At 32.8% G+C, this 15,273-nt stretch overlaps 1 protein-coding gene across 5 annotated transcripts; it reads left to right on the forward strand.

The window, feature by feature from the left end:
- The first annotated feature begins 2,092 nt into the window (after positions 1–2,092).
- On the forward strand, positions 2,093–14,641 carry LOC106768415. Of its 5 annotated transcripts, none has more exons than XM_014653563.2 (14): positions 2,093–2,320; positions 2,994–3,216; positions 3,915–3,996; positions 4,114–4,217; positions 4,335–4,461; positions 4,582–4,676; positions 5,284–5,407; positions 6,489–6,569; positions 7,156–7,254; positions 7,359–7,541; positions 12,753–12,890; positions 12,970–13,038; positions 13,866–14,003; positions 14,174–14,641. In XM_014653563.2, the coding sequence occupies exons 2-14, from the start codon at positions 3,176–3,178 to the stop codon at positions 14,396–14,398; spliced, it is 1,506 nt and encodes a 501-aa protein (XP_014509049.1). In that variant the 5' UTR covers positions 2,093–2,320; positions 2,994–3,175; the 3' UTR covers positions 14,399–14,641. The 5 variants fall into 5 exon arrangements, with proteins under 5 accessions (XP_014509049.1, XP_014509055.1, XP_014509050.1 ...); XM_014653569.2 differs by having other exon boundaries at positions 12,753–12,887; XM_014653564.2 differs by lacking the exon at positions 2,093–2,320 and adding an exon at positions 2,335–2,448.
- Positions 14,642–15,273: the final 632 nt, after the last annotated feature.

Here is a 15,273-nt window from a genome sequence, read left to right on the forward strand (position 1 = left end):
CGTACCAACTGAAAACAGACTTACGCATGTTAACAAACCCCATATATATATATATATATATATATATATATATATATATATATATATATATATATATTATATTTAATAAACAACTCGCATTAAATAAACGGCTAGAAACATTTAGTGGTGTTTTAAAAACTATTTATGCATCGTAATTAATATTATCGGTTGTAATGTATTATTTAATAGTACAAAACCATCACATAAAAGTTGTATAAATGATAATGCACGAAACAAATAAGATCAATACATAACTAGATGGTATATATGTACAAGTAAATAAGAGACTGTCAGGTAAAAGAATAAAAGTGATTTCAAATCCTATACAACCTTAAATACAATATCTAATTAAATTTATTTGTAAATTTTACTTATTAAGTATTGGATCGTGATTAAAACCATATTAATCATAAATTTATCTTGAAACTTATACATATAAACTCGAGATAAGAAAGTAGATGAATGAATGTATTTATTGTAAATTTAAGATTGTACAGTAATACTTGATCGGTTAGATTATTGATTTGAGCATAAAAATGTTTTTGACATATACTCACATTAAGTATACTCAATATAATATAAGTTGACCGGAAGAAAAACACGAATGAGTATTTGATAGTTATTCTCGATTCTACACCCGAAACAACAACTATTATATTACATTCATAAAATATTTACTGAATATAAAAAGTTATATATACACATTGATAGAAGTTAAAAGTTTTCAAAAGATAAAAGATTATACAAAATAGAAACTAATAATTATGGTGCTGCATCTCTATTACCAAGTGGTGAATAATCAAAACATTTTCATTTGCTTACACCATTTCTTGTTGTAGTTTTTTTCTTGAATTGATTAAAGTAGTTATCATTAATGCGATTATTTTAATTATCTGGAAGATGGAAAATTAAAATAGATTTTAAAATCTAATTGTTTTTCTTTTATTACTTTTGAAAAAAGAGTTTGTAATAAACATAAAAACATCCGAGTAATATTTTTTCTTAATATTTGGTGTTTTGAAAATTTTCAATATTTAAATTAAATATATATTTATTATCTTATTTGGAATAATATATTATATGTAATAATTTAAAATTTAATAATATTGGGTGAATGTGAAAACAGCTTCACATTACTTTGCAAGACAAATGATTTCTTACTTATACACACAAATTTATCAGGTTGGAATGCGCTTGAATTATATTATTTTGAAACAAGTTTTTTGTGATTAAAACCTCGTATGAATAATAATTAGTATCTCAAATCTTTAATGCTACGTATTTAATACATTAACTGTATTCTTAGGAATTACATTTCAATATTTGTATCTATATGTATTAATACATTGAATTAATACATTTAATAAATATTTCGCATTAAATAAATGACTAAAACATTTAGCGGTTTTTTTCAAAACTATTTATGCCTCACAATTAACGTTGTCAATAACTCACTCTTTATAGTAGTATTCAATTGAAAATATTTAATAAATACATCGTATTCAAGGATTTCACAGTTTAATACTTATATTTAATGGATTTCATGAAGCCATCATTTAATATTTACACATATTTAATGATTTTAATACTTATATTGAATATAATACTTTATATAACATTTAACTTTATGACTAAATGTTATTTTTAATCTTTTATATTTTGCAAACGTTAAATTCTAAAAGTCTCATAATGATATTTTGATTTTTTTCTGATTTTTTTTTTATTTTAGTTATTTATGGCTAAAACATTAAATATATCAACATAGTTAATTGACGTGTACATAAGCAAAGTATTAAACGTTTAATCTAACATTATATGTATTTTTAAACTGTTTATCATACTTTATATTTTAAAAATATTAATTTTTATAATTTTGAACTAATTCGTGAAAGAAAAAGCTACACGATTAAATAAATTACACTAAATTATAAAAGTATTTATAATTTGTTAGCGACGTAGAGCTTTATAAGAACACGAAGGGGTAAGAGATAAAAAGAAGAAGAAAAAGGAGAATTTTAAATATTTAAGCAATTAAATAAGAAAATAAAGAGGTACGTTTAGATGAACAAAAACCACTACTCAACAGAAAGAAAGACAGCTGGCTATTACTGCTCTTCTCTTCTTTCTTACATTCATCTCTCATCTTCCTTCACTTTCCATCTTTCATTCAAATTCAATTCTCCTTCTCACAAGCCAGAAGAGCAAAACCAACAACAAGAACCAACTTCTTTTTCAATTCACCTTTTTCATTATTTCATCTCTTTCTTTTTCTTCTTCAGACAACATTTGCTTTTGGGTGGTAAGTTCTAACTCTTCCCCACTTTTTTATTCCGGTAAAGTTGTTTGCTTTTCCTCCATTCTTTGCAGCTTCTCCGTTTCTTTTGTTGAGAAAGTGAGATGGGAACTGCATTCACAGGCTTCAACGTGGTAATTTGGATGTGGGATCTCGTTTGACTTGGAATTCGTGCTGTTATCTTACCCCACATTTCTGCTTTACGAACTTTTACCATTTTAAACACTTTTTTTCTTGTTTTGCATTTGGGACCCTTCTGTTGAGTTGACGTGTACCCAGTCATCCAAGTTTGAATTTTTTTTGACATTGGATAAATAAAGTTTTTTCCCTGCAATCATGGTACAACTACAAGGAGTTTAATCTAAACTTTTCTTTTCTTTTTCTTTCTGGGGGAGGGATGTGAATGAATTTTTTTTGTTACCGTACCTTTTTCTGGTTTTAGGATATGCATTACTTTTCACGAGGGCATTTGGATCTGGTAGAGCCTTTTGAGCCTGAAGATTCTTTTCTCTCTTTCACTCACTCTCCCTCTCTCTTCAATTCATATGATTAGTTGGGACCTGCTTCTGTGTAAATTTTTGAATTTTTTTTTCCACTGCTGCCACTGGGTTTCCTGCTTCTTCTTTTCTTTTGTTATTTAAATGCAAGTACCAGTCTAAGTTGGCGTCGTTTCTCTCAGGAATTTAGCACTGGCAGCTTAGCTTGTATGTCTGGCATTGACATTGATGAGTAAAAATTATTTGTGAGATTTGAGATCTTTGAGTTGCGAAGATGGTGTGGCCAACTACCTTTGAGCTTCTTAGCGAGGTCAACTTGTAAGGTGATGAGGTGGAGTTGCAGTGAGCTACATGTAGGAACAAGATGATTGAGCAATTCATCAATTTCGTTATTCGGCCTCCCAGGTATTTATTTTTGCTTCTCTGGTTGGTGGCATGGCACTATTCAAGTAAGCAGGTACTGTATGATGCCTATATGAAAGAGAAAGTTAACTGTGCCTTATTCATTAGGGCACTTTCTTTTCACAAGAGGATTGCTATTTTGTTCCCCACCCTAGTAATTACGTGTGTCCTGTACCTTTTTTGTTTTTGTTTTCATGTTTATCTCTTGCCTTTGATTTCCACACCTGTTTTAACTAATATAGAATCGTATTAAAATTTCATGGCCATGTCATCTTAGTTGTTGAGAATTTAGGGGGAAAGTACTTTATATGCATCAAAATCGTCTTGACCTTTTTAATATGTTGGTTCTTTCCTTGATAAGCCATGCTCGAACAAGTAGTTTTTTTAATTTGATTTTAAATTTCAGTTAGGGTATTTTGTTTATAGGTTAAAAGTTGTAAGTATTCGAATGTCTGTTCAATCCAATCCAGTTAGAAACATACTTTTCTGTTGAGATGCTTGGAAAAATTTCAAACCTGTAAATCAAGCACACACTCAATCATCTTCAAACAACTATGTTAGACAGGCTTCGTTGTAGATCTTATCAACTTTTTCTTTACTCCAGTAAATAACTATGAAAGTGCCCCTGCATCCATATCCATTGCTCAACCTGTGATTATTTTTTCCAACAAATTTAGTTACAACTGTATCTACTTTGTCAGGGCTGAGTATAATCCTGACCAGTACCTGTGGGAAAAAGAATTCACCCTTGCAAGTCGAACATACCAAAGGCAGGATTTGGAGGCAAGTATGGACATTATTTATTTGATGGTTTTTTGTAATTATCATCATCTTTATTTGGTTAAATCACGATTCCAATTATTTGCTTACTGATAGATTATCTGTTTTCCAATTCTGCAGCTCAAGAATGCCAGAGGCTATACCTTGAAGTGTAGCCACTATCTCCCATCTCCTTTCCCAGAAGATACTTCTCTTCCTTGTGTTATATATTGCCATGGAAACAGGTGTCTGTTATTTAAATGGCTCGTCTTGACGCTTTGAAAAAATTGTAAATTTAATATTTATTAGCTATTCCATTATTCTCCCTTGTAATATATGTGAGCACATGTACAATTATGCAGTGGATGTAGGGCAGATGCCAATGAAGCTGCTGTAATTCTTCTTCCTTCAAATATTACTGTTTTTACCCTTGACTTCTCGGGTTCAGGCTTATCAGATGGAGAATATGTCAGTCTAGGCTGGCACGAAGTAAGTTATCTCTACATGCATGCTTTTATTCCTTTAATAATTTCTGGCTATTAACTTAAGTTTTTGCCTATCCCATCTTTTATGAAACCACTAATATGTGTCCATTCCTTTGTGTGGTAGAAAGATGATCTCAAGATGGTGGTGTCATATTTGAGAAGCAACAAACAAATATCTCGTATAGGTCTTTGGGGACGATCAATGGGTGCAGTTACTAGGTATTAAATCTCCCAACTACCTTGCTTAATGTTGATTTTTACAAGTATTTCTGCTCCATTAATACTTTATAGTTTCTATATGTATCCGTACAAAAAAAGGTCATAGGTGGATGATTTTAATGTTTGTTCTAGTATAACTTAGTGACCTAGGTTATACTTCTTCCTTGTATATCTGTCTGTGTGTGAACAAAACTGTTTAGGCCTTCCTATGGAAAGTCATTCTCTTAATTATCCAAGTAAGGAGAATGCTAACAAATGTCTTTAGGACACTGGTGAAGAAATGAAAACTGAAATTTTTGTGGGAATATTATCAATGTACCTTCATCGTGATTACCAATACAAGTTTTTATTCATTAATTCTTAGTCAGTGTTTGTAGGACACTTGTTTGCAAGAACCGCCACCCTTTGAGAAATTGGAACAAAAAAGAGAAAAATAGCTGACCCCACTTTTGGAATGCATATTTTTCATAATTTTGATAGCCAAGTTAGCGGGTTTTGTAGTATATCACATTCCCAACCTTACTCTGTATTAATGTCATTATGAGCTACCACTATGCACATATATCTACTCTCATTGACCGTTCACTTTTGCTTTGGTGTGATGCAGTCTTCTTTATGGAGCTGAAGATCCTTCTATTGCTGGAATGGTGTTGGATAGTGCCTTTTCAAATTTATATAATCTTATGATGGAGCTTGTGGATGTTTATAAAATTCGGCTTCCTAAATTTACTGTAATCTCTCTCTCTCTCTCTCTCTATATATATATATATATATATATATATATATATATATATATATATATATATATATATATATATATATATATATANTATATATATATATATATATATATATATATATATATATATATATATATATATATATATATATATATATATATATATATGCCAACTCCCCTTTTGTTGTAAATGCTCAATCAATAGAGAAAGAAGGGACTCTATCTGGTCCTATCCAAAAAGTCATGCATGTAGTGATATGAATATTTTGGGCATGACATCTGTCAGAGGTCTTTTAAAACTATTTGTATTGGATGTAGGAAAATGGGTGGTCTATTGCTAGTGAAAGTTATTGAAAAAGTCCTTAAAGATGTTGCATTATTACAACTGCATCTAAAATCTAAATATGCTGTTCATTTGTACTAAAAATATTCTCTTGCTGCTTTTCTTTTACATCCTTTTCCACTCATTTATTGGTTCCATATACCTCAATTTGCATTTAGATGGCTGAAGAAATTGATAGAATTTTGAACAGGCTCTTATTTATAAATTGATTTGATTGACCTTCTTAAGCAACATGCAAGGTGACTTTTGATGCAGTATCTTAGATTAAAATTTTCCTTTTTTTTGTTAACATAGATATTGTTGGAGATCCCACATTGATTAAAAATATGGTCAAATTATAATATAGGTGGAAGCAAATATCACCTTGCCAAGCTAGTTTTGTAGGTTGTGTTGGAGTTAAATTCCACTTTCTTAATATGGTATCAAAGTCATTTGAGTCAATTCTAGTTAAGCTATTGTTCAACCACTAATATATTACCCCATTTTACTATGCTACAAATAATTTTAAAGACCTTTGATATCATGCCCTAAAGATGCATATCACTACATGCATGAATGGAATGGTTGCTCTACATGCAACTTTTTTAAGGGGATAATGCTTAGTTTGCTTGATTTACTTTCTTGCCAGTTGCTTTTCTTCTCCAAAACATTCAAGCAACATGGATGTAAAGCCTATAGCAGTGAACTATGTTTATTTCGTCTGACATTCTGCTGGATTTGCCTCAATTAGGTTAAAATGGCTGTGCAGTACATGCGGCGGGTTATTGAGAAGAAGGCAAAGTTTGATATCATGAACCTGAATTGTTTGCTGGTATGTATCAGTTGTGCAGTTCTATTTTATTTTTCAGAAGAATGGCAAGGCATATTTAGAGCTGTTCTACATTTTTTAATTATTAAAACTATTAATGTTATTATGCAAACTCCATTAACCATGACAAGGATGCATTGACACTCCTTGTTTGAGGTGTTTGATATTTTACACATCTCTCACATCGGCACCTCCCTTATATCCTTATGACATGTGTCAGGCAATTTAGTCTTCACTAGCTTCAATTAAAAATCTATTTTTTATCAACTCCGTTAGATACTTGAGTAAACACACTTTGGTATGCATGGACACTTGCAAGGTCACTAGTACTATAATAAAAGTTTTCATTTTTTTATCTAACTTTTAGAAACAAATATAGCTTAAAATGTAATATAAAAATATTTGATGAGTCTTCTTGCAAGGCTTGTATGTGTGTGGTGTCCCATTATCCTACATTTTCAACACTAGTCATGTTTTCTTATTTTTACCATGGAATTTGGGCATTACAGTTTTTATTTTCTGGCTAAACAAATTTTTAAGTAGAGTTATTTCCTTTCCATCTCTGAATTAACGTGTTTTAAATCCACAGGTTGCACCAAAGACATTCATTCCTGTTTTATTTGGACATGCAAGTGATGACAAATTCATTCAGCCCCACCATTCTGATCTCATCTCTGAATCCTATGCGGTATTGAATTATTCCAAATCTTTGAGAACAAAATATTCTGAAAGCAATTTGCACTTTTTCTTAATTTGCAGCCAAAACATATAACTTGGTTTCTGATTCTGTAGGGTGATAAAAATGTCATAAAATTTGATGGTGATCATAACTCCTCTCGGCCACAATTATTTTATGATTCAGTTTCCATTTTCTTCTACAACGTCCTTCGTCCTCCTAATGTTCCCAGAGCTCACAGTAAGCTTGAGAAATATTATGATTTGGGGAATTTGAAACTTGGTTCTGGTGTGGAGGAGGTAATTAGCATTTAGAATTTCATGTCTTGATCCCATGCTCAGTTAAATTCTTTCCTCTATATTTATTCCCTACGAACACTGCTGCCTACTGGTCATTTTTGTTTTCTTCACTTCAATTGTAGAATGTTATAAAAATACCAACCAACTAAAATTGACTAATGAAATATAGCTGAATTTGTACATTATGGCCAGAGTGCAGCTTGTGGACTAATGAAATGACACGTAAAAAGATGCAAATTACCACCCTTAACATTCCCGTTTCCATCCCTAATAGATTAGGTAGTACATTTTCTTGACCTTAGTGCCAACCTTACTGAAATTGCTACGCTATAGCTTGCCTGAAACCTCTAAAATATGTTTAAGATATGTGGTGGGTCATTGCTAGCATTGATTGATTCAGACCAACTTGATGGACCCAAGAATCCAAACCAAACCAGTTAAATTGTTTAAAATTTTTCTGTTAGATCAGGCCCTGCAGAACAGAACCAATCAAATTCGATCTTAATTAGTGAAAAGTCAGATTCACAATCTTGTATGCATGATGACCCAAAACGACACTCATTCTAAGTTGTATGACAAATTAACTTTTCAAGCTCTCAAAATACACTTTCTCTTTTTCTTTAATTTCTCAAGTTGGTATCAGAGTCGGACCTGTTTTGTCAATCCTTATCTTATCTATGTTTGTTGTTGTTGTTTGGTGCTGTCAACTTTCCAATTTTGTCCAGCAACCATCGGATATGGAAACCAACCTTACCAGTCTGTTCTCAGAAATGTCCACATGTGCCTCCATGTAGTGCCTTCTTAAGCCCATGAAACCCATGCACTGCCTTCCTGCCAGGAACCACTCCATGTTCCTTTCTTGTGTTTCGCCAGACTTCCTTGTTCCGTGTCTGACCTTCTGTGCTCACTTTGTGGCCTTGGTTGAAGGTAAAATCTTTCCCTCTCTCTCAGTTTTATCTCTCCTCACTGCAAGGTGCCTCCTTTGCTTTGTGCCCTTTGAAGATGACCTTCAGACCAACACAGTTTCTTAGTCTCTCCTTCCATTACATCAGAAAACCTTAATGGAAAAACTATTTACGTTGGGCAGCCTAACTTTGCTTTCTTGGTCAAGGGTTCCATGATCACTTGGAAAAGAATGTGAGTAAGGTCTCATCAGAAAACTCTGCACAATGGCAGGAACTGGATTTTCAACCCTATGTTCTATTGTGGCAATTAGTGGAACCCAATGCACTAAGAACCCTCAAAACTTTAAAAAGTTGCACAACCTTTTGAAAGAACGCTCAAGGTGTCCTTGAAAACAAAATTCAATGTCTCTATGATTCTACCCACAAGATAGCATTACTTAAATAGGCAGATCATGACACGATGGCTTTTACTACCGCCAGTCAATATGTCGTTGAAGATTGAAGATGAGATGATTTTAGAACATGATTCCCTAGAAGAAATCAAGAAGAAGCTGGAAAAAATTTATATGGTTGTAATCCTTCATGCATTGAACTCGGATCTTGATCATATTAGGAATCAAATCCTAATTGGTTGTGAAATTCCAACATGGAAAGTTTTACGATACAACTTCTTAAGTGTTCCAGCTCTTAAAGGTCAAAATTTCGAGAATTCACTGAATTTTCATCCATGCTATTTGCACACCTGGAAGAGGGGATCGTGGAATTAGAGGAGGACGAGGTGGTAGAAGACATCCTCAATATATGTATTGTAAGAAAATGGGTCATATCCAGGGAATTTCTACATCCTCCACAGTTCCTTGAAAAAACAGCTAATGCATCCAAATTTGAGATTATCGAACTGATGTTTCCCGATGAGGGATATCAAGAATATTTGAGGTTGAAATTGAACAACATAACTGCATTTCTCAGATTGTCAACAACATGCAGTTCACAGTCTATGGATTGTCAAAGTCCATGGATAATTGACTCTGAGATCTCAACCTCCTTGATGGATTAGGAGGTTTTAGAAATTAAGTATCATGCCATTGGTGAAGGTTTCATCTCTAAGAAGCTTGCCAACACTTGATTCCTAATTGCTGATTGAGTGTGCGTTTTTGCCAACTACAGAACCCAGAAACACTAAACATTGCACCTTTATATTGAAGCCACAATCATGATAGGTTCAACTTCTACGAAACAACCAAAATGTGCAGGAACACAATGATTGCTTGATTCTTCAAAATTGTGCCAAGTAAAAAACCCATTTGCTAAAGGGGGAAATTTAAGGTATATTGAAACAGAGGTCATGGTGGTGAGATATTCAATGATCACAACAACACAGATAGGGACATCCAATTTCAACGCCAACTTGGGAAGACTGTACTATTCTGAAGAATGAATGAGGAGATGCTGAGTAGGAAGACTGAACGAGGTTAAACTTTATGAATATATTGCATAGTGTCATAAGCAAGAGTCTTATCCAAAATGATATGGAAAGTATTTTTTTTTATCGGTTCTACTGTGTTTGAAAGCAATCAAATAAGTAAAGAGTGGAAAGACAGTTGACAGCCAAAGCCAACTTGAGCTGTCAGATAGGTCATCTTTGATTGATGGGCAAAAGGCCCATGGGTGCTTTTAAGCCTGCATATATGAATAACGAAGGGCCAGCCCCCTTTTAAAAATAATACTAATTTGATTCTATTTTTAAATGGGCTGACGCTAACTCTCCAGTTAGAGCATATCTAGAGGGCAGAGGATGTAGATGCTACAACACCGGATCTAAGTATCAGGGGGATCTATTGATTTAGGGATAGAAAGACTAGAGGCATGTAAGGAGTTGAAAACTGTGGTTATAAGTTTTTGGCAAATCAACAGATGAGTTGAAGGGTTTTAAGAAGCAGAAGAGAGGAATAAATATGGCCAAAAGACCAAAGTGGCAAAGAAAGTAAGATAAAAAGAACAATAGTTTGGATGAACTAGCTGAAAAGACAGCCAAGAAATGGGTAAGTGAAATAGAAGTAGGGAGTGAAAAGTCAAGACTTTATTTTCCATTAAGTTCAAAAGTAATTTGGTTAAATTCCTCAATTTTATTTTATCTTATCTTACTTTTAAGCTTTAAACTTCTTCTCTTATTTAAATGGGCTGACCCTAACTCTCCAGTTTTTATCTTCTCTTACTTTTATCTCATTGACCTAATGGATCTATCTGAAACTTATTGCTGCAATTTTATAATCCTTATACTCAAAATCAAAACTTAATTAAGTTGTTTTTTTTCATGTGGAGACACTTAAGTAATCAAACGGTGGATACTCAATTGAAAAAAAAAAAAAATAAAGATTGAGAACTCAATATGGTGAATTTTTAATAGGGACTCAATTGAAAACCTCAAACTTATAAGAGACTTACAATTTAGTTAAGCCTTTTTCTCATCTTAGATGCTTTGAACTTTTTCCCTTGTTTACTTGCCTCTTCTTCCTCAAGCCCCTGAAGTTATCTTTTTTCTTTATATCATTGATCTAATGGATCTATCTGAAACTTGTTGCTGCAATTTTCTAATCCTGATATTTGTCTAGTTTTCTAGTCCCTAAACTAGCCTACATGTCTGATCATTGAATCTAGTTTTGCCACATTTGCATCCTTTGTACTTTAATGTGCGTACATTCTAAATCTGATTATTATTTAGTGTAGAGAGACTGTATGACAAAAATAGTCAATTATCAGAAGTCAAACACACCATTAGGAATTTTAGGCAAAGCTTGCTTATGTTGTCCTTATTAACTTTGTTTGATAAAGTGTTCCCACATTAGATCTTAGTGAATAGAAGTTCCGTTATTTGATTGCTTCAAATATTGGGGAACTGATAAGAAATTGTTTCATCATTTTTGGATAAAGCTTATGCTAATGGCATGTGAAGATATTTTTAAATTTCACCTTCCTTTGCAAAATAATTTGTTGTGTAATGTTGACCTTTTCGTATTTGTTGTTGTGTTCATATACTTGATTGTTCAACAGGGTTTGAAAGTGTGGAATGGTGTACTTTATAAAATTTAAGAATAAAATGGGAGGATGGTTGCATTCAAATATTGTTTTCAAGAATCTGTTATTGACACTATTGTTAATTTAAGATTGAATGTATCAACTAGGTGGATTCAATATAGTTGATGTTTGGAAGTGAATTAAAACATTTGATATTATTAGGCTGTCATGCAAAATATTAGGGTGTCCATCTAATGAAGATTTGAGGGGATAAAAATGTCAGTTTCTGGAACCATTTTGAGAGCATAAACATGATACCAGATTCATCTTACCCAACCTCAAACATACACTTTTAGCATGTATAGAGTATTGAGTGCATGTTCGATGAGAACTTGCTCAATAAAGGAAACGTGTGCAAGAATAAGAAAATTTGGTATCAGTCAACATTAGAAGATAAGGTTAAATGTACAAGATAATAGTTTGTGAAGCTTTATGGAAAATTTGATTAATTTTAATGCACAAAGTGCATGTCAATCATGGTATGTTAGATAAGTCAAGTGGGGAAGGAAGTAGGAACAAGAGGTCAAAAAAGTACTCAAATTTTTTTTTTTTAACGAGTAGTCTTACCTTCATACTTTCATCAACCTTTTTGTTAATATGACTGATTAATAAATTACTTTTTGCTGGAGCTTAACAAGTTTCAAAATGGAAATAAATCTTAACATTAAGAAAAGTGAATTGAACGTATTAAGTAAAGTGAATTGATAAGTTGGAAGACTAATAAAAAAGATTTTCTGCACATGCACTCATGGCAGGTTCTAACAATGGCTCTAATGTTATGTTAAGAGGTGAATTTTAAATCTAACTCAACCTCACAAAATCAGCTTGTAAGGTGAAGTTTGTATCTATTTATATACTGTAAATTGATCGTATTTCTGGTCGATGTGAAACTTCCAACAACTGTTATTGAGATTGACTCTCTTATTTGTCCTTTTTTATTCATGGGACAACAGTAACAATTCAATGTGCTATCAAAATGAATATAATTTTAAAACAATTAATGAAGACCTCATATTTCTGTATGTGGGCTTTACAGCCAGATGGGCCTTTTGGCCATCAGTCAGAGGTGACCCATATGACAGCTTTTGCTGTCTTCTGCTGTCAAATGTCTTTTCACCTTCTGGAAATATTAACATATGTAATTATTATGTGGTTATGTATTGATATGGTCATATGATTGTGAGCATTTTTTTGAAGAACAGGAACTAATTTGCTCTTGTTTTCATGCTAGAGCTTATTGTACGAGATTCTCTCTAGTCTGAGGTCGGCATCAACCAATGCTGCAAGTTCATCTTCTGTGCTTCCAGCAATTTCCACCACAAAATCAGTAACGGAACTTCTTTCGGACGTCGCACCAGTGACTGATGTAGTAGGGCCTGTTTATTACTTTTTCTTTAAACAACATTTTGATGTTTAATTCATTCATCACTTGTAAATTTATAATGCAGGAATCCTTTTTTAGAGAAGATACATTTGGCAATGGCGAAACTGGCTGTGATGAACCCACGGATGTGCAGGTGATCTTATCAAACACTGTCTCAGCAGTTAATAAAATGTTTCGGGGATATTTTTTTACCTCTAGGTTTCACTGTTGGAAACAAATATCACATTTTAAGCCTACCCTTTGTGTGCTTCTTTTGGTATGTTATAATTAAATATGTGCTATATACGATTCCTTTGCTAAGCACTACAATATACGTACTACTACTATAATGTTGTAAAAAACATGATTTCGAATAAAATTACTCTGTTTAGGCCAACCGTGTACTCAGTTGATTCATTGGCTTAATTAACCCTTAGAGTCGTTAATTTTATCTATAATCCCTTCTTTGGGGCAATTTTTCTTTATTTATTATAAAAGTTATTTAATTGTTTTTTTAATAATTGAAAGGAATTTGATTCCCTTACACTTCAAATATGAATTATGCAATGTAGTGGCCTCATAATACCTGAGTACCCAGAAACCAATACTAATTATATTCATATTTGATGTCCTAATAGCACTCACTCGAGATTTTTAGTGCCAACAACTCCATTCTTGACGGACAAAATAATTAAAAAATGCTGATTAAGTCAAAATAACTCACGTATTAAGTAGTTTTAAAGTGTTGTAGTTAAAAAAATGTCTCCAAAAATGCAGCTTGATTGCGAAAAGGCAAGGATTTTCAGCCTAATTATTACTGATCATAAGTACTGGTTTAATGGGTGAATTTCATTAGAAGTAGTGTTTAGTACTAATTTGGTGTCACGAGATAAGTGTTCTGTTGAAGTGCAGAGGCACTATTACCACATTTTATAATTTTAGCAGCCTTTATTTTAAGTATGGCATGGTTGAATTTGATAGGATAAGCTCAATGGCGAGGGTGAAGATTGCTGTTCATATACTAGCTCAAATAGAGAAAGTTGGGGCAGATGTTCTTCTTTAGGAGGCAGTGATGAAGAATCTTGTGCAGATTTAAGGGCTGATGATACCCTCTCTCAGGTATGACATACACTGAAAGTGATTGTGTGCACTATCGATTATATCAATCAGAATCACTTGTTCTGCAGTCTGTGGTTCATATGCATGTCTATTCCATGCATACGTAATGTAATAATCTATAATCTATTCGTTATCACTGACATGCTTCATTTATAAATAAACAATATCAGAATAATGTGAAGGTGTTTGCAACACCTATGCGTGGCACTAAAGAGAAATCGTTGTACCCAAAAGATGACAAGAAGCACAAGAAGAACAAGAATAAGAAAAAGAAAGATGAAAGCGTTGTGAAGAAGCCGAAGAGCGAGAGGTTTGAGAAGCTGGAAGCTCTAAGCAGACGCCTGCGGCATTGCCTTATGAAGGGATCAAATCATCGAAGGCACAAGTCCTCTTAGACTCACCTCTCACCCTTTTCTCTTTTGTATTATATTATCACCCATCCATCTTCTAATTCTAATGTTCTTTTAACATTAAATATTAGAATACTATTTGTAGGTACTTCTAATGTTCTTCTAACTTTAGGAATTGCAACATTTGTTTCTCTTCGGCTTTGATTTCCCCACTGTGATTATTACTTGATATAAACATTATTACTTTTTTAACTTTTCGAGTTATAAAAAAGAGTATCTTCGTGAAAATCTCACAAATCATGAATTGAGTGGTGGGTACTTCCAGCATTAGAGCTTGTTATGTTGTCCGATGAATGGCCTTACAGTTAACAACTTATTTTGTGTTATAAGTAGTTAAATTGTCACTCACTATAATTTGCTCATATACTACTTTTTTGTGATAATTTGTTAACACTGGAAAAATTTCTTATCAAGGCATACTTCCTAACATCTGCACAGGCACAGTTACTTTGACTAACATTACAAAAAATCGCGTTACATGTATAACCCATCAGCCAACTTCTTCTTGATGAATAGGTGTATTCCGATCACCCCAATTCACATTATAGATGTATCTTGAGGGTTTCGGACGTGTATAGGTTCAATATATTTCAGATGAGTTTATGAATAATGCACTACGTTAGGATGCTTCTTAACTGTTTACAAATTTGACAGCATTTCAAAACGGAAGCCAAAAAGTAGTGATTTGATCGTCAACAATCTTGAAGCCAGAAAGATAAAGATTTGATTCAGTTCATGCCACACGCACCTTTATTATTCTTTGAAATTTTCAATACATGCAACTGGAAAGATCCATACAGAAACAAATTCCAGAAGAAAAATGAATAACGAATCAGAGAAAACAAAAATAAAAAAATCAT

The sequence above is a fragment of the Vigna radiata genome, chromosome 7, assembly GCF_000741045.1.
Source record: "Vigna radiata var. radiata cultivar VC1973A chromosome 7, Vradiata_ver6, whole genome shotgun sequence".
NCBI classification, from domain to species: Eukaryota; Viridiplantae; Streptophyta; class Magnoliopsida; order Fabales; family Fabaceae; genus Vigna; species Vigna radiata.